This window comes from Scyliorhinus canicula, chromosome 2 (assembly GCF_902713615.1).
Source record: "Scyliorhinus canicula chromosome 2, sScyCan1.1, whole genome shotgun sequence".
NCBI lineage: Eukaryota > Metazoa > Chordata > Chondrichthyes > Carcharhiniformes > Scyliorhinidae > Scyliorhinus > Scyliorhinus canicula.
Genome location: NC_052147.1, coordinates 34,535,582 through 34,555,443, shown reverse-complemented (window position 1 = coordinate 34,555,443; position 19,862 = coordinate 34,535,582). Strand labels below are relative to the sequence as shown.

Here is a 19,862-nt window from a genome sequence, read left to right as displayed (position 1 = left end):
ACAGCAAGAACAAAAGCAACATGAAGTGCAACAAGAACAACAAAAATCGCAAGAAGCACCGCAGAAACAAGAACAACAGCACCAACAAAAACTACAAGCACAACGACAAAAACTACAAGAAGAACAACAAAACCAACAAGAAGCATAACAAAGATAGCGACAACAACAAAGACAGAAACGACAAAAACAGCAACAAGAACGGCAACGAAAACAACGAAGACAGGAACGACAGAAACAACAGCAATGAAACAACGACTTGTACAAAATGGTACAACTCTGCACATGAAGGACAATGCCACAGCACACTGCAAAACAATGACAAGACTACAAACATGCCATGGGATGACAATGAATCGCACAAACTCACATCTGCTCCAGAACAAGCAAGCATACCTGCTTTCAAGGCAGATGAAATAATAAATCGATACCACAAGCACAGAAAAAAGTCCATGTCAGTCAACATCAGTGGTTCGACCGTGCAAACACCTCGGGATGACGCATTGGGTACTTAAAATAACAAGGAACTCCAACAACATTCACAACGGAGTTACAATATCAATATCACCACGTCAACAACAAAAAAAGAAAAAAAATCTCAGTTAACAAATTCATCAAGTATGGACTCATTAAATGTTTTTATTGAGTGGACTCCTAAATATAAATTGGTTTTGTAAAATATGCAATAGCACCATAACTTGTATAGATACACATATCATAAGTAACTGTTTTGTACAATTTTCTTTCACGATGTACAGAAAATATGTAAAGAAAAAAGGGGGGATGTGGTGATCGTAGATCTGAGTAGATGCAATACAACTGAACAAGCACTAGAGGGAGCACGGGAGAGCTATATATACACAGGGACAGGAAGTGACGACACACTTCACGGAAGGCAGAACTCGTAGCAGGACACAGACACACAAGCAGGCAGCATTTGAGGTAGCCATTAGTTAAGCTCTGAAGCGAGAACAAATTCACAATAAAGCATCTTCTCCACATTTGAGACTACGAGCTTTATTAAGACACGAGGAACAACACAAGGTCAAAAAGGGATAGAGTAATTAAGAGAGTTATTCCGCAAAAATCTTTAATCTTCCCCAAAAAAAAACAAAGTGCCCGAGCGGACGCATTTAGCCACGTGTTTTCTGGCACTTGCAGTGCCGAGAAACACATGGCTATTCAATGGGACTTGCTTTCAATAAGAGGCCTAAAGGGTAATTGCATGGCTGAGGTTGCACATATTCCCGTTTTTACAATGGGGAGCTTGGCCTCTCCCCAGCCTGAACGTAACACTCATGGTGGGTGACCCTGGCCTGATCGCACGCGTGCAAAAAAATGCCGTGAGTGTTGGGTAGAGGTACGGCTGGATCGGGGACCCTCCCCTAGTGTGTTCAGGTTGGTGGGGGGGGGGGGGGAGAGGGGTGGTTTGGGGGTCACTTTGGGGGCCTCAGAGATCATGATGCCACATAAAAATGGCATCCTGATCTCTCGCTTCACTGGGAAATTCTGGGGAGCTTTTACAATATGCGGCCTCGGCCACGCGTTCCCCGCTGAGGCCCCTTTTACAACGCGAGTCGCTGTGAGCGCCGGAAACACTTGGCCACACACTCTCGCTATGGAACTTGTTCCCAATTAGTAGAATAGAGCCCTTAACCTGCCTTAACCCAAGTTCTTTTAACAACATTACTACAACATTCATGTAATGCAATATATATATATATATATATATATATATATATATAACTTTCCTACATTCATCACACTAGCAACTAGATCAAGAGGGACATTGACAGCCTTCTTTCTTTAAAATAAATTTAAAGTACCCAATTCATTTTTTCCAATTAAGGGTCAATTTAGCATGGTGAATTCACCTAGCCTGCACATTTTTGGGTAGTGGGGGCGAAACCCACGCAAACACAAGGAGAATGTGCAAACTCCACACAGACAGCGACCCAGAGCCGGTATTGAACCTGGGACCTCGGTGCTGTGAGGCAGCAGGGCTAACCCACTTCGCCACATTGCTGCCCCTTGACAGCCTTCTTGACCAAACCTGATGCTTGGGCTAAAAGATTTGAATAATGGAACTCTAGAATATATTGAAAAATGAGGAGCGGTCTGGACTATCCAGTGAAGAAAAAAGAGATAAATTGTGAACACAGAACACACTTTTCTGAGTATACTAGTTGTGTAGTGCTCACTATATGTGTTGAATAACTTTTGAAATCATTACATACCCCTGCAGTTTCATTTCAAATTGTTTCAACTCCGAAACTTACGAAAAATAGGATTTTCGTAAGGATTACAAACTGCATATTAGTAATTTAATTTTCTAGCAGTTTATTTTTCTAAATCTACTCTTCCACTAATCCACAGTTATGGTCATTAAAAATATTTTTACTTACTTACCAAGGCAGTTTTGTTTCACTCGTTGCAGTTCAGCTTCTCTCCTAGCAGATAACACCAATGAAGCTCCTAATTTTGCGAGCTGATATGCTAACTCTTCTCCAATTCCAGATGAGGCTCCTGTTATCCATATTACTTTCTTGAAGAGTTTGTCTTCTATTGAACATTAAATACACAATGTTTGATCACTTTATTCTTTACAATATCAAAAGACCTTTCACAAATTCATTTTTGGCCAAGCTCTATGCTTTAATGATGTTGCAGGTGGTGCCTCGATGTTTGATTGACCACGCCTATTTTTTTGGATGCAAGAGGGGTGTGTTCTTGATTGGAAAATCGAGTAAGCATCTACTGTGCCTGTACTCGGTTTACCTTTTCTCTGTTGCAATTCCGTAGATGGCAGGAAAAGGCTGCCAATTTGTGAACATGCAAATCAGTGTACAGTAATGTCACGATGCCAAACAACCAACTTCTCATGCCAAACAACCATGTTGCACTATTTCCTTTATTTGATAAGTTAAGCTAGGTATTCGGGATTATTAGACACTGAGATTCAAATAGACCTCTGTTTAAACATGAGGATTGAGACTATAAACATCATCAGGACATCGCTGAAGTGTTTTTCCGTTTTCCTTATTATCTTGTATATGCTGCCATTTTCCAATTCTGCTGACATAATGCCATACAGGGAAATTCTCAACGGAACAATCAATTCAGTGGCAGTTTTGCCAGGGTCCACTCCTGGCATGAGTCCTATTCCAATTTTTGGAACTCTGCTTGCTGTTCGTGAAATGGTGCAGCAGGAACAAGACCCAATAATGACCCCTTATTTGGTTCCTTTTTGAAGAACCAGAGAATTCAGTGTAGGTCAATCTGCATTTCAGAGATTGGCACCTATCTGCCTATATCCCAGAGTTGCCTATGTACCCACTAGTCCAAAGAATATTGAATATGGGGGCTACAATTCACCAAGGAAACAGAGTTATTACCAAATGCTATAACTGGAGCAGCAGCTAAACCTCATCATAGCCACACTGCTCTTGGCTGTTAAAATGACACTCAAATAACATGCATTAGCATTCTTTTAAATTGCTACTGCAGATAGATATTATGGAATATCTGTACTGCATTAATGTGGGAGTTAAATCATATTCACTTGAGCACCATTTTCCTATGGTGTGAGTGGGATCCAAAATTTTACAGAAATTGCTACGGGTATTGATTGCACTTAGGTGGTTCTATATGCTGCATCAGACAACATCAATATCTACATGAAGGAACAAAGGATTTCAATCTCTATTCATCCCAGCTATAACCATCAGCATCATAATGCAAATAAAAGCCTTCCTACCCAGAAGGCATCACAATGCTTTGATTTAAAGCAGTCGAGAGTCCTGCCAATATATGGTCATGTGAAACAACCCTGGGCATTGAAATGTAACCTCCACAGCTGTGGTTAATGATACCTCTGCAGCCTCCCAAGATGCTAGTTGAACACAGATATAATGAAGTATATAACTGACAAGCACACTATTGGAATGCTGAAGCAGCATTTCAGTAGCCTGGATGTACTGGAAATGTCCTTCAGTATAATCCTAAATATTGCTGATTATTGCACAATTTTTCCCTTGAAAGAGGTATTTTCATGGAAACATTACAGAAAGAAGGCTCCAGGATTCAGAAGGGAGACCTCCAAAAACAAGTGGAACAACATAAAGCATACTGGTGTTTTTTTCCTGTATTAATATTCAAGAGTGTTGAACAAATAACGCAGAGAGAAAGAAATTGAATTCAGTTTAATAAATCTGAAAATGTAAAACAAAAAGGCTGCTGTCAATAAACATAGCCATAAAGCTTTGAATTTTCAGAAGAAAACTGTTCCCTCATGTCCTTAGGGAAGGAAACATGCCAGTCTGGTCCCTTTGTAAGTATTGTATCATCCAAAGGAACTATTAACTGCCATTTAGTGTTCAAATATATGAATTATAGTAATTGTGTACAGATGAGGGCATTCATTGAATAATTACTTGAGTACGTTTAAAGAGATGCTGTTTTTGTCTTGGGGGCGGGTCAGAGATAAGGTGGACTCTGAGATGATCACGCAGCAGGTGGAATCGCAAATCACCGTGGCAAACGCCCAGGGGCTCTTGCAGAGAATAACTGATAAATGTTTCAGGAAGTGTGTTAGCAAACTTGTTTTTATAAATTTAGAGTACTCAATTATTTTTTTTCCCCAATTAAGGGGCAATTTAGCATTCCACCTAACCTGCAGATCTGCACAGCATATTATCATGGCTTGTACTGAGCTCATATCAATCTGGGAGAGAGAACTTGATCAAGCGGTGATGGGGGTGGGGATGTATACACAGTGCCCTGTATACATTTCAGGAAAGCTGCTAACCTGCCTTGGTTATAAAACAATTGTGTCTGCCTGTATTCTGTAGACTTAATTATGACTATAATAATAAAAGTACAAAAAGGCATGTATTGACATTGATATTGGATTGTAGAATTAGACGCTATACATTTGTAATGCTTCATTTTGTAAATAAATCTAAAACTAAGTAAGGATTCACTACTGGTCTCCTTCACCAACTAGCTGTCAGAACATCTAAGATGGCCTAGAAAGCCACTCAATTATATGGGCCAGTAGTGATGGACATTGATGCCTTTTCCAGCAACATCTACACCCTGAGAATACCTTTTTGAAAAAAAAAATAATCCTTTTCCAGGAGCAAGAGAATTGCACTTTTTTTTTTTTACAGGAGACCTTTCAATATAATTTGAAATCCTATTAACATACAAATGTAGAAAATAGGTCCAGGAGGAGGCTCTTCAGCTCTTCGAGCCTGCTCCGCCATTCATGATTATGTATGATCATCCAACTCAAAATGAAAGCGCCTTTCTCCCATATCTTATGATCCCCTTCACCCCAAATGCAAAACTAATTGCTTCTTGAAAACATAAGATTGTTTTAGCCTCAACTGCTTTCTGTGGTAGCGAATTCCACAGGCCGATCACTCTGTGGGTGAAGAAATTTCTCCTCATCTCCATCCTAAATGATCTACTCATATCCTCAAATTGTGACCCTGATTCTGGACGCCCACATCATTGGGAACATCCTTCTTGCATCTATCCTGTTTAGTCCTGCTGGAATTTTATTGGTTTCACCGAGTTCGTACCCTCATTCTTCTGAACTCCAGAGAATACAATCCTAATCAACTCAATCTCTCCTCATATGTCAATCCTGCAATCCCAAGAATCAGTCAGGTAAAGCATCTCTGCACTCCTTCTATAGCAAGAACAACCTTCCTCAGATAAGGAGATTAAAACTGCACACAATAATCCAGGTGTGGCCTCACCAAGGCCCTGTATAATTGCAGCATGACATTGCTGCTCCTATACTCAAATCCTCCTGTTGTAAAGGATAACGTATCATTTGCCTTCTTTATTGCCTGCTGCACCTTCATCAACTGGTGTACAAGGACACCCAGTTCTCATTGCACATTCCCCTCTCCTAATTTATGACCATTCAGATATTAATCTGCCTTCCTGTTTTTGCTACCAAAGTGGATAACCTCACATTTATTCAAATCATACTGCATCTGCCATTCATTTGCCTACTCACTTAACTTATCCAAATCAGACAGCAGGATCTCTGCATCCTCTTCACAGCTCACCCTCCCACCCAGTTTTGTCATCTACAAATGTTACGATATTACATTTTGTTCCCTCATCTAAATTATTAATATATATTGTTATGGGCCAGCTTTTAATAGATTGTGGTATGGGGAGCACACTCTACAGGTGTGGTACAGCAGAAATGGAAAAGTAATTTTTAAAAGCAAAACAATGTTTATTCTATGAACTCAAGTTAACCTTTTGAAAACATAGTGAACATCTTAGCAACCATTAATTCAAATACAACCCCCAAAGAATACAACACAAAGTAATCCTTTATGCTTTCTTTTTAACATCCATAAGACTTAAAACACCTTTTGTCAGAAACACATTAGATTTACATTCACTACTGAGAACATTTATAATTTTGAATTCACCAAATGATCAAGAGATAGTCTTTTCATGGCAGAGAGATCAACAGTACATCTGCTCTGTCTGGCTTCAGCTCCAACACTGAAAACAAAACTAAAACACACCCTGCAGCAAACAACCTAAAATGAAAGTAAAAAGCTGAGACAGCCCAGCTCCACCCACTCTCTGACATCACTGCAGTAATAAACACCCACTCGCTACAGATACTTATATACACACCCATTTTTAAATACCCATTTCTTAAAGGTACTCTCACATGACAATATTATAAATAGCTTGGGGGTATTAGGAGGGTGCTAAATGTAGTTATGACGCCGGCTGAGGGAAAGGAGATGGAGGTGGTGGTTGCGCTGGACGCAGACAAGGCATTTGATCGGGTAGAGTGGAGATATTTGATTGTGGTGCTCGAGAGGTTTGGGATCGGGCCAAGGCTTTTGGAGTGGGTACTGTTATTATATAAGGAATCGAGGGCGAGTGTCCGCACAAATAATACGAGTTTGGGGTACTTTGCTCTGCACTGGGGAACCAGGTAGGGTGTCCTATGTCCCCTCTGTTATTTGTGCCAGCGATTGAGCCTTTGGCCATCGCGCTGAGGAGCTTGGGGGTGTGGAGGGGAATAGTGCGGGAGGGGTAGAACACCTGGGTCTCTGTATGCGGATGATTTATTATTATATGAGTCAGAGCCGAGTGCATCGATTGGGGGGGGGGGGGGGGGGGGTATATTGGAGTTTCTCCAGAGGTTTGGGTCCTTTTCGGGTATGAATTAAACCTGGAACAACGTGAATACTTTTGGTTTCCCGGCCGGGGTGAGGGAGCTGTCATTCTGCAGGGCGGTAACCCACTTTAAATATCTGGAGTGCAGGTGGTGTGGGACTGGGGAGGGGAGGGGTGGGGGCTCTGTGGGTTTGATCTTAGTAGCTTGGTGGGGAGGGTGAATGCAGATTTGGCGAGGTGGGATAGTTTCCCTTTGGGTGCAGGTGATCTAAATGAATGAGCTGCCGCGTTTTTGGTTTGTATTTCAGTGCCAGACGATCTTTTTGTCAAAGGCATTTTTCAAGGCGGTGGATAAGTTGACCATCTCGTTTATTTGGGGGGGGGGGGGGGGGGGGGGGGGTAGCCAGAGTTAGGAATGTAGTTTTTGCAGAGGACGCAGGCAAAGGGCTTGGGCCTCCCAGATTTATGGCACTATCATTGGACGGCGAATGCCGAAAAGATGAGTTGGGTGGGGGGGGGGGGGGGGGGGGGGGGAAGAGTCCCAGTGGGTTAGAATGGAAAGAGTCTGTGCAGGGGGTCGGGGCTGAGGGCTTTGGCAACAGCAGCTCTCCCAATGGCTCAGGGTAAATATTCTGGGAGTCTGGTGGTGGCGGCAACACTAAAGATTTGGAGGGAGTTGAGGTAGCACTTTAAGTTATGGCCGGGGTCAAGAAAGATGCCAAATAGGGGAAACCATAGGTTTGAGCCAGTGAAGTTAGATGGGAGGTTGGGAGGTTTCAGAGATGGGAGGAGAGGGGAGTCAAGGCCTTAAAAGACTTGTTCCTGAGAGGTTTGAGGAATTGGAGGAGAAATATGGACTGGGAGGAGGGAAGGATTTAGGTACCTACAGCTACGGGACTTTACCAGGAAGGAGGTTCAGAGCTTTCCGGAGACACCGGCCGCCACGTTGCTGGAAGAGGTATTGACGGCAAGGGGAATGGAGAAGGGGATGGTGTCAGCGATGTATGGGAGGTACCAATCTGTGGTACCCCACAGTCACTGCTACCATTTGAAAAAAGACCCGTTTATTCCTACTCTTTGTTTCCTGTCTGCCAACCAGTTTTCTATCCCTCTCAATATACTACCCCTATTCCCGCACACTCTAATTTTACACACTAATCTCTTATGTGGGTCTTTGTCAAAAGACTTCTTAAAGTTCAAATAAACCACATCCACTGGCTCCCCTGTATCAATTGCACGAGTTACATCCTCGAAGAATTCCAGTAGATTTGTCAAGCATGATTTCCTTTTCATAAATCCATGCTCTGTCCCATCTGCCACTGTTTTTCAAGTGCTCTGCTATAAAATCCTTGATAATGGATTCTAGAAATTTCCCTACTGCTGACGTCAGGCTTACTGGTCTATAATTCCCCGTTTTCTCTCTACCTCCCTTTTTAAATAGTGGGGGTACATTAGCTACCCTCCAATCTGTAAGAACTGTTCCAGAGTCTATAGAATCTTGGAAGACGACCACCAATGCATCCACTCTTTCTAGAGCCACTTTCTTAAATACTGTGGGATGTAGATTATCAGACCTTGGGGATTTATCAGCCTTCAATCCTATCAATTTCTCCAATAGCACTTCTCTACTCATACTGATCTCCTTCAGTTCCTTCCTCTCTCTAAATCCTGTGTTCCCAACATTTCTGGTATGTTATTTGTGTCCCCCTTTGTGAAGACAGAACCAAAGTATGCATTTAGCTGGTCAGCCATTTCTTTGTTCCACATTTAAAAAATCTACAACTCCAAACAAAACTCACAAAACTGCCAAGTCATGAAACTTTAAAATCTTGCTAAGTCACTCTACACAAAAAACATATGGAGTGCAATCATATTTATACTGTTGGGTATATGTATATATATATTTTCTATACATTACTTCATTTTAAAGTCAATTTGAGAACAATAGGGCTTCACCTGGGTATTTTCTCAGTTCACAAGTCGGCTACTTTGGGATCAAAGTGGGCCTTCTCTCAAAACAGTTTAGACTTGAGATGAACAAAAATTACTTATTTTATAAGTGGAAACAGGAGAAAATTTCTCTATGATATCTCGTACTCTAGATATATAAAGCTGTTTTGAGGCAGCTAGGTGTCAATGAATTCAAAATAATTGCATTTCAACTTTTTTTAAAGAAAGCTTGGGACTTTTTGAATCTGTACCATTTTAGACAAGGTGCTTGTGTATTCAAAAATATCTAACGATCCAAATGTTCTTCCACGGTTTTATTGAATTTTATAATTAATTTTGTTCTCTATCTCATTCCTATTTTCTCTCCGCTCAAAGATGATGATCCTAACCTACTCACACATGGTTCCAAAGGTAACTTAATCCAATAAACTTATCCAAAGGTCATGAGCTGAAAGTAATTGTTGGCAGGCTATTTGATTGGGGGCAGGGAGTCAATCTCAGCTGAGCAGAATTATGAGACAGAAGTTAAGATTCTGAATGACATGAAAAATTAAATTTGAAGTTAATGTTGAACTGCCAGATGAAATTGATGTTTCTGTCTACATTGTGACTAGTATGGCGAGAAACAGTCAGTGGAGATTTACTTCCAAAATGGCGATGGGAAAGTTGCCTGGTAGTTCCACTCCTTAATCCAGAATCACAGAGGTTCATTGTGGTATCCCTAATGCCATCCAACATGGAATAGGCATCAAACTTTGACTTTCATGTCATAAATAAATTACCAACTGAACCATTTCATTCATTTAAATGCAGCAGGATTGCAAAAATTTTCTAATGCAGATAAAAAGAGAAAATCGAAATTTGTCAATACAAATGCAGATCATTCAAATTTGAAATGTTTTTTTACTGGCAGAATTGTTACATTTTTACAACTGTAAGGGTCCTTCCTGTTTGTTCCTGTTTATTCCCTTATTTCTCATTTCTTTTTTTTTGCCATTACATTTTTGATCCATGGATGATTAATGGACATGTGCCTTTTAGGCGAGTGGCCTGTGACTTTAATTCAAGCAGAGGATTTCAGAAGCAGGAGAAATCACTGGGTTATTCTGTGTTGGTACATACTGGAGTTACAGACTGACCGACAAAGGACAGAGATTGGCTGGGACTCAGTTTGATTGATTTGGCTGGTGGTCAAGGAATTATCTTAAAAGGCTGTGCTCAACCCAGTAAGGTGGTGATTGGAACTGATCCCACTGGAATGCTCTTCAGAGCTTCAAGGGTTGAATTTGGTTTCAGTTTTGATATTGGCAGCCCAGGAAAGGACCTGATATCCTCTCCTCGCGGTTTTCTCCAGAAACCCGTGTTTCTGGATGAATCTATGTACAGGCAGAGTACAGAATCATCTCACTCTCTCTCCTGGAAGACAAAGGCAGCACCGACCAACTCGCTCTACTGAGAGGTAGAGGCCTGAATGCAAACCTTAAACTGAAGGCCCAGTTTGATGAGAAATAGTGTCTCTCCAGAAAGCCTGCTGCCTGTTGAGTATTGCATTTTTTCCCTAACCTGCGGGGCCCTGAATGAATGACTCTGCAAATACCATGAACAGCTGTAAACCAGAGATTTTAATCAGCAAGCGTACTGTGGAAAAAGTGTGCTAAAGAACCACCATCCAAAGAAAAAGCTCTTTTGACTTTCATCCTCATTATCTTTCACTCCTTCCCCTCTCTGTGTTTGTTTGTCTTGCATGTGTGGGTAGAGGGTAAGACAGTTGGTCGGTAGTAGGTATTAGCTTGTTATCCAGTTTTATTTACTGCATATTTCATGATAATTCTTGGGATAAATAAACAGTAATCGCGTTTAAACTTACATACTTGGCAACTGTAATTACTGGACAGCCAAAAGCCAAAGACTTCGGGAATTTTTCGAAGAATTATTAGCTAATTCACTTGTGTTGTGACTCCGGGATGAGTGGGCCTGTAATTGACCATGCACTTGCCCAAGGTGTTTTAACAAAACATTAAAATATCTGAACTTATTGAAAATAGAAATAAATTGGAGTCTATGTACCTGGCTTGTTTCCAAAGTATTCAGCCCACAACAAAGTAAAATCTGCATCAGCCCTCAAGAAGCGAACAAACTGCACAATCACATAAGTCACCAGACAGTAACACAACACTGACAAGAGATCCATTGTCCTAATATTAACACACAAAGTAAAGAAAACAGTGTGAATTGAACTAATCAGAAAACAATATTGCAAATTAATTCAAATCTCTCCATTCATGTGGTCCATAAAACACATTAATATCTAAACTTGGCTCAGTAAATTCAAAAATAGAATTACTATTCACATGGAAAAATGTGGGTTGATTAGGAAGAACAAGCATGGGGTTCTAAAGGGAAAATTATATTTAACTAACTTGTTGGAAAGTTTTTTGATTGTGCACATCTTTGGATTGTGGGGGTAAGACCCACGCAGACATGGGGAGAATGTGCAAATTTCACATGGACAGTGACCCAGTGGATGCTAGTCACAACAGGCACCCCGGAGTGTCCAAAATGAAGATTAGGCAAAAAGCTACTTCTGGTGGCCGATGTCAAGGAGGCAGATGTCAGGGCGTTGGCCTAACAGTGCTCGATCTGTCAAGATCACCAGGAGCTCCCTGCAGCAGCGCCCCCTCCACCCTTCGGCGTGGCCAGGACACCCCTGGGCTCGCATGCACACCAATTTTGATGGTTCATTCCTGGGATCAATGTTCCTTGCCCATGTGGAGGCCCACTCAAGAGGTCCACGGAATGGCGACGATCACCTCCCGGGTGACAGCAACCAATTGCACATTTATTTTTCCATCAACAGAATCGCTGAGGTGTTTGTGACAGATAACGGGGCCAATTCCACGAGTGAAGAGTTTGCCGCTTTTGTGAGAAACAAAGGGATTCGCTATATCCACACTGCTCCATACAATCTGGCATCAAATGGCTTGGCAGAGAGGACCATTCAAATGGTTAAATGGGGGCTGAAGAAACAGATTTTGGCTTGATGGACACTAGAATGGCAAGATTTTTGTTCTCATACAGGACCACACTGCATGCAGTAACTGGGGTGGCCCCCGCTGAGATGTTAATGGGCCGTAGGCTTCATACATGACTGAGTTTGATTATTCCAGACATCGCGTGACCTAGGTTTGCAAGGGCATTGCCCAGTTCGACGTCGACCTCTACGACACTTCGCACCTGATGCGGCGTCCGTTTGTAACTTCAACAATGTGCTCGCTGGCTCTCTGGAATTGTTGTCCGCCAAGCTGGACCAGTCTCTTACCAAGTTTAGGTCAAGGGGCAACTGATGCAATGGCATTGGGATCACATTCGCTCACGCAGGTCACTCCCTTGTGAGGTTTCTTGAAAGAGACCTGCCCTGGATCCTCTGGCCCCATTAGTGAACCAGCCTGCAGTGACACCTCTGGTTTCTCCCGACGTCGACATGCCTGACGTTATGTCTTCCAGCAGAGACGCAGACCTCTGATGTCTCAGACGTCGATCAACTGCCTCCCACTGATCTCCCACCATGGCATTCCTGCGCATACCACATTCACCGGAAAGGTATACACCAACCAATATGGCACATTAGCTCAATTACGATTTGCCGGGGCCGAAAAGAATCGGACATCCTCCACCTGCTCCTCATCAGTCGTCGGGGGGGGGGGGGGGGGGGGGGGGGGGCGGGGGGGGGGGTCTTTGGGCTTGGGAGGGAGTGAAGAAGAATGTAATATCCCACATAGGGCCTATGGGGTGGGAATGATTATGTTCCTTTTTACCCTTGCCGAGTGTGAGCTCCCCCACTAGGGATGGGGGAATCTCTATAAAGGGTCGGCCAGTAAAGCACCAACCAAAAAAGGAACCCGGTAGGGATCTACAGGGTTATGTATATATTGTGCAGTAAATAAAAACTTTGTTTCTTTATTTTACTCGGCGTGGACTTCAGTGTCCTTATGAAATAACCATTTTCACTTCTCCTACCTTGTTCAATTTTCTTTTTTTAAATAAATTTAGAGTACCCAATTTATTTTTACCAATTAAGGGGCAATTTAGCGTGGCCAATCCACCTACCCTGCACATCTTTGGATTGTGGGGGGGAAAACCCACGCAAACACAGGGAGAATGTGCAAACTCCACACACAGTGACCCAGAGCCAGGATTGAACCTGGGACTTTGGCGCCGTGAGGTAGCAGTTCTAACCACTACACCACCGTGCTGCCCTTTGTTTAATTTTAAAGCTATAACCCTCTCTAAGCACAATAGAGGCACAGTTTGAATCAAAACCAAAAACCCCCAGATGCAAACACCTTTGTCCAACATGAATCTAACTATAGGTTTACCCTGCTTTGCACATGACACTGAATTAAACCCATTTAAAACTATACTTACTTGTAATATTTAACAATTCAAATATAGATCACTTAAAACTACCTGTTTTCCTAACTCAGGACACGTGGTGAGAGCAGGTAAGAAATCATACAATTTCCTGGGCTTTATTAATAGGGGCATAGAGTGCATGAGGAAGGAGGTTATGCTGAATTTATACAAGACACTAGATAGACTGTTTAGGGGCTGTTTAGCTCACTGGGCTAAATCGCTGGCTTTTAAAGCAAACCAAAGCAAGCCAGCAGCACGGTTCAATTCCCGTAACAGCCTCCCTGAACAGGCGGCGGAATGTGGCGACTAGGGGCTTTTCACAGTAACTTCATTTGAAGCCTACTCATGACAATAAGCCATTTTCATTTCATAGACCTCAACTATTGTGTACAGTTCTGGGCACCACACTATAGGGAGGATGTGAATGCATTGGAGAGCAGAAGAGGTTTACAAGAATGGTTCCATGGATGAGTAACTTAAGTTATGAGGGTAGATTGGAGAGGTCTGTTCTCCTTGGAGAGAAGGCAGCTCGGAGGAGATTCGATAGAGATGTTCAAAATCATGAGGGGGCTGGACACAGTAGATAGGGAGATTGATCCCACTCGTAAAAGGATCAAGAACGAGAGGGCACAGATGTAAGGTCATTTGCAAAACCAAACGTGTGTGAGAAAAAACGTTTTCGCACAACGAGTAGTTCGGGTCTTGAATGCACTGCCTTGAAGTGTGGTGGTAGTGGGTTAATTTGAGGCATTCAAGAGGGTATTAGACAATTACTTGAATAGAAACAATGTACAGGAGTACGGGGAAAAGGCTGGTGGATGGCACTAAGTCATGATATTAATTTGGAGATCCGGTGCAGACACGACGGGCCAAATGGCATCCTTGGGCGCCGTAACAATTCTGTGAAATTATGATGTAAAATTACTAGAAGCATATGGTCCAGTTTGTGCCAGATATTCAAATATTTGCTAAACTGCACCAGTACCAAGACAGGGAAACAATCCTGCACTGGGCCAGGCAAAACAGAACCTGCAAATGGGAAGGACACTTCATTAGAGTTTACGAGGACATTGGGGCAGACCTCACCAGGAGACAGGCCGAATTCAATAGAGCGAAAGCAGCTCTTCACAAGAACGAAGTGCGCTTTGGTATGCTGCACCCAGCGAAACTCTGGGTCGCATACCAGGAAAGAGAATATTTCTTCACATCCCCAGCCGAAGCAAACAAGTTTATCGAGGAACACGGGCTGGAAAACCAACAGCTCGGGTAGAAATAAGGGGTCCCTGGCAAGGGACAACAACACGCCGACGGAGGGGGGGTGGGGGCAATGCCAGGCCACCCCCTGCCCCCACCCCACCATGGCGAGCGCATCCTGAACAAAAAGCAAACCACTACCCGGGGGACCGTCCCAGCACGAGGGAACGAGAGTAGCGGAGAAGGGAGAGCAAGCGAGAGGAGCTGGGACAAACAAAAAAGGAATAGCAATAGGACTACAAAGTGCCACAACCAAGGGTTCAGAACAAGGAATCGCTGCAGGCATCCACCCAGTATGGTCTCTGGGCGAAGGGAGACCCCCTAGAGTGTAGGAGGCTAATTGCATGTCAGATGCACAGTGGGCGGCCATGTCGGGTGCCCCTGGACAAAGGGAAACCCCCGGAGCGCAGGAGCCCAACTGCATGGAGAGAGCAGTGACAGCGGCCATCCTGGACGGCCCCCTAACATAGGGAAAGCCCGGAGGGTAGGGATTCGTCCACCAGGTAAGTATGGTTAATTCCACAGGAGCAAGGGGACAGAAGCCCCCCAACTAGGATAGTCACCAGGAACGTAAAGGGACTCAACAGCCCAGTGAAAAGATCCAGAGTCCTCACCCACCTAAGAAATATGAAGGCCAACATAGTCTTCCTCCACACACCTGAGAGAGCAGGACTGACTGTGCGTAAGAAAGGGCTGGGTGGGACAGACCTACTATTCCTGTTACAGGACGAGGGCCAGGGGGCGTGGCTATACTGATCAGCAAAAGGACGATGTTTAGGGCGACAAAGACGGTTACGGACCCAGGGGGACGGTACGTCATGGTCAGCGGGGCCCTGGATGGTGTACCGGTAGTACTAATTAGCGTGTACGCGCCCAACTGGGACGACACGAGCACCACCCAAAGCTGCAGACTGGTTGCCGACCTCTCGGAATCTCTCCAAATGTAGAAAATCAAATTTGCCATCCGAGGATCAGACGACGGCTTCCACAGAACGTGGGAGCCATTCACCCAATTGAACCGGGATCTGTTTGTGGCCAACAAACAAGTAGAATAGCCAGGTAGCGAAGAATCAGGGGAAAGTAGCCAAAGCATGAGAGGGAGAGATAGACCAGGGGGGGGGGGAGGCAGGGAGAGATAGACCGGGAAAGGGGGGTGGGGTAGGGACAACTAAACCTAAGAGGAAGGAAAGGCAAACCACAAGGGGGGGGGGGGGGAGAAGACAGGGAACAATAGAGGAGAACCGGGGGTGGGGGTGGAAGACAGGGAAAAGATAACAAACTTTGGATCCACAGGAACAGAATAAAAGGGAATACTGGCGGAAGACAGGAGAAACGGTTGAAGCGGAGGTGAGACAACGGCAGCGAAATCCATCCGGGAGAAGCAAGTGACAGCACAAACACCAGACCCATTCGAGTATTGCCCTCTGTAATTGTTTCTCCGGCAGCCAAATGTATATCTGACCAGTTGATGGTTTCTAATAATTTTGATCAACCCAATCAAACTGTTGAAGCGAAGACTTACATTTTGACCTACTTTATCCAACAGTTTACAAGCAGTGTGTGCATTTATTCAACCGTGGTAAGACCTTATGTTGAATATGTATGTTTTTCACCATTGGAATGTGCATACAGAAATTCAAATTTAAAAAAAGCAAAATAACCGTGAGGTTAGAAATAGGAAACAAAGAGAGAACTTACATTGATGTTACAGCGCCTTTAATTTAACCACGGGGGGGACCTCACAGAAGTTTTTTTCCGGGCAAAATCTGACACCAAGGCAAGAGAGAGTGAGACATGAGGAAAACTGGCCAAAAACAAGAAATAGGTAGATAGGTTTGAGGAAGTCAGTTGAGGGAGGAGGACATTCCTACGGTTGGGGTCCAGTGAGCAGACACGGGTCGCCCATAAGGCCAACGCACAACGAACAGGACAAACTCTTACTCCAATTTTCACGGAGCTATCTTTTTTTTTTAAACAAAAAAATGCCGTTCCTGTATATTTTTCTTTCAGTTTTGAAACAGAGGATCCGAAACGCTCAAGGGCTTTCTCTACCTGTCGGGTGCTTTTGGTATTGGTGGCTTTTAAAAAAAACAATTCCAAGTTGCCCAAAGTGGTCGACTGAAGTCGAAACCCCCTTTTGGGGGGGGGGGGGGTGTGCAGAGAGGGTTAAAGCTAATTAAACGGCCGGACACTTTGTCAGGGCAATGACTGCCGCGCTTCCAGATAAAAAAATATAATCCATCCAGGTTTGGCAGGTGAGCGCGTTTAAAACATCTGGATGGTGTTCACACCCAGTAAATATAAACGGTCGGGTGAGTTAGACGTCGTGTTCCTCGTCTCCTGGGAGCGGGCCGGCAGGCGCAGGTGGTCTTGTTTACCAGGTAAACAATCACCGGGGGGGATTGACCCAGATCGCTCGGCTCGTGCCGGCGCCACCACATCCGGGAACTCCGGCGCGTGGCGAGGGCTCCCATGACGTCATGCCAAGTCCAGTTCCCACCCCCGGCAATGTCTCCTGCCCTGACCTTGCAGGATGGTCAAGAGGCCAGTTCTGCCTGTGCTGAGTCAGTACCCAGCTCTTCCACGCCTGCACCTGTCGCATGGGAGGCTGGTCAAGGGGGGGGAGGAGGGGAGGGAGGGTTAAAGAGCCCATGGCCAAATTGCATTCAAAACTGGCCTCGCGGCAGGGGGCCGCAGGGCGGCGGTGGAAGGTTGTCTCGGTGAGCGGAAGCCCGTGTCCAGTGGTGTTCCACAGGGATCGGTGCTGCCCCCCCCCCCCCCCTTTGCTTGTTTGTAGGCCTTATTAATGATCTGGGCGACTTCCAGTGGCGGCGATGACGTAGGAAGCCGCACATTTGGGAGCTCCCGTTTCAAACGGACTTTTTGGCTTTTCTTAGAGCCCAAAACGGAATTTTTTCGACGTCTCCCGGTGGGAGAAGGTATGCTGATCGATTTTCTCCGCATTTCATGACTCGAACTCGGAGTGGAAAGGGGGAAAAAACAACAGCAGCTCCCCAGAAAAAACAGGGGAAAGAATCCAAGATGGCGGCCGGCGGAGCTCCAGAGGAGTGGAAGCAGTGGGCCCTGGAGCAACAAGCTGCTCTCCTGCGCTGTTTTGCAGATTTCAAGGCTGAGGTACTGAGCTCTCTGCAGGAAACGAACAAAAGGCTCTCGGAGATTCAGACGACCCAGGGTGCTGCCATCAAGGCGTTGCAGACGCAGGCCACTGAACGAGAGGAGGAGGCCGTGGTCCTCGTGAGTAAGGTGGAGGGGCACGAGGCACTCCACAAGAAGTGGCAGGACCGCTTCGAGGAGCTTGATCACCGCATGAGTCAGAAAAATCTGCGGATCTTGGGCCTTGCGGAGGGGCTGGAGGGGTCGGATCTGACAACCTACGTGGCTACGATGCTGAACTCGCTAGTGGGGGACAGGATCTTTCCATCTGCCCCTGGAGCTGGAGGGAGCCCACAGGGTACTGGCCAGGAGGCCTAAGGAGAATGAACCCCCGCGTGCGATGCTGGTGAGGTTCCACCGGTTCGGTGATCGGGAGTGTGTGCTGCGCTGGGCCAAGAAGGTGAAGAGCAGCAACTGGGAGAATGGGGTAGTACGGATCTACCAGGATTGGAGTGCGGAGCTGGCTAAGCGGCGGTCCAGGTTTAATCGGACGAGAGGTGCTCTACAAGAAGAAGATAAAGTTCGGAATGTTGTAGCCTGCGCGCCTGTGGGTAACTTATTTGGACCGGCATTATTATTTTGATTCCCCGGAGGAGGCGTGGGCCTTCTTGCGGACGTAGAAACTGGACTCGAACTAGGGGTTGGGGGTTGCGGCGTCGGTTGTAATACTTTATTGCTGGTTTCAGCTGTTGCTGTGTTCTCTTTTTCTGTACTTTTGTAATTTTGATATGGTTATTTATTGGGGTGTTATTCTTTTTTTTGTGGTGGGGCATTGTTTGAGTTTTGTATCTTGCGGGGAGGGTTTGTTGTATTCTATATCGGGTTGGGGGTATGGAGTGGGGCTGGTATTTGGGAGCTGCATCAGAAGGGTGTGGTGGGGCAGTGCGAAAGCGCGGGCTTTCCTCTGGTTTCCCGCGTTGCGGGGCTGGGGGGTGGAGACGATGATGGGGGGGGCCTTAACTGGTTCTTCCCCGCGCTGGAGTGGTGCCTGGAGGAGGGATAGGATGGGGGATGATCCCACTTTGGAAGGGGTCGGGTTTTTGGCGGGAGTTTCCGGGGTCAGCAGAAGTTAGCTGACCCACGGAAGTACAATGGAGGACGGTTCGCGGCTAGGAGGGTTCCTAGCCTGGGGGGAGGGAGGGGGGGAAAGGGGAATATCGGGTTGCTGCTGGTAGGGTCAGGAAGGAGCTGGTGGGGGTTGGGTCGGGCGGGGGGTGCTGGCCAGGGGCGGGCAGTCGACGGGCTATGGCTAGTCGACGGGGGAGGGGGGCGGGACGCCCTCTGATCCGGTTGGTCACCTGGAATGCGAGAGGATTGAATGGGCCGGTGAAGCGGTCGAGGGTACTTGCTCATCTGAGGGGGCTAAAGGCAGATGTGGCAATGCTTCAGGAGACCCACCTGAAGGTGGCGGACCAGGTCCGTCTGAGGAAGGGGTGGGTGGGGCAGGTTTTCCACTCTGGGTTGAATGTGAAGAACCGGGGAGTGGCGATTCTGGTGGGGAAAAATGTGTTGTTTGAGGCATCGGAGGTGGTGGCGGATAAGGGGGGTAGGTATGTTATGGTTAGGGGCAGGCTACAAGGAGAGAAGGTGGTACTTGCTAGTGTGTATGCCCAAATTGGGACGATGCGGGCTTTATGAGGCGTATGCTGGGACGGGTCCCGGATCTAGAGGCGGGAGGTCTGATTATGGGGGGGACTTCAATACGGTGTTGGATCCTTCACTGGATCGGTCCAGCTCCAGGACAGGTAGGAGGCCGGTGGCGGCCAAGGTACTGAGAGGGTTTATGGACCAGATGGGTGGAGTGGATCCATGGAGGTTTGTGAGGCCGAGGGCACGGGAGTACTCTTTCTTCTCCCACGTACATAGGGTCTATTCTCGGATAGACTTATTCGTGGTGAGTA

General features: G+C 45.5%; 1 protein-coding gene across 3 annotated transcripts in view; it reads right to left on the bottom strand.

Annotated features, from left to right (window-relative positions):
* dhrs7 (dehydrogenase/reductase (SDR family) member 7) overlaps window positions 1-17,226 on the bottom strand; it is a 156,381-nt gene extending 139,155 nt beyond the window's left edge. For all 3 annotated transcript variants that reach the window (XM_038775810.1, XM_038775827.1, XM_038775818.1), the window contains exons 1-3: window positions 16,486-17,226; window positions 11,188-11,315; window positions 2,407-2,559 (exon numbers count right to left, since the gene is read on the bottom strand). In XM_038775810.1, coding sequence (XP_038631738.1) covers window positions 2,407-2,559; window positions 11,188-11,315; window positions 16,486-16,487 — 283 coding nt within the window. In that variant the 5' untranslated portion in view covers window positions 16,488-17,226. The remainder of the gene's footprint in view (window positions 1-2,406; window positions 2,560-11,187; window positions 11,316-16,485) is intronic.
* Window positions 17,227-19,862: the final 2,636 nt, after the last annotated feature.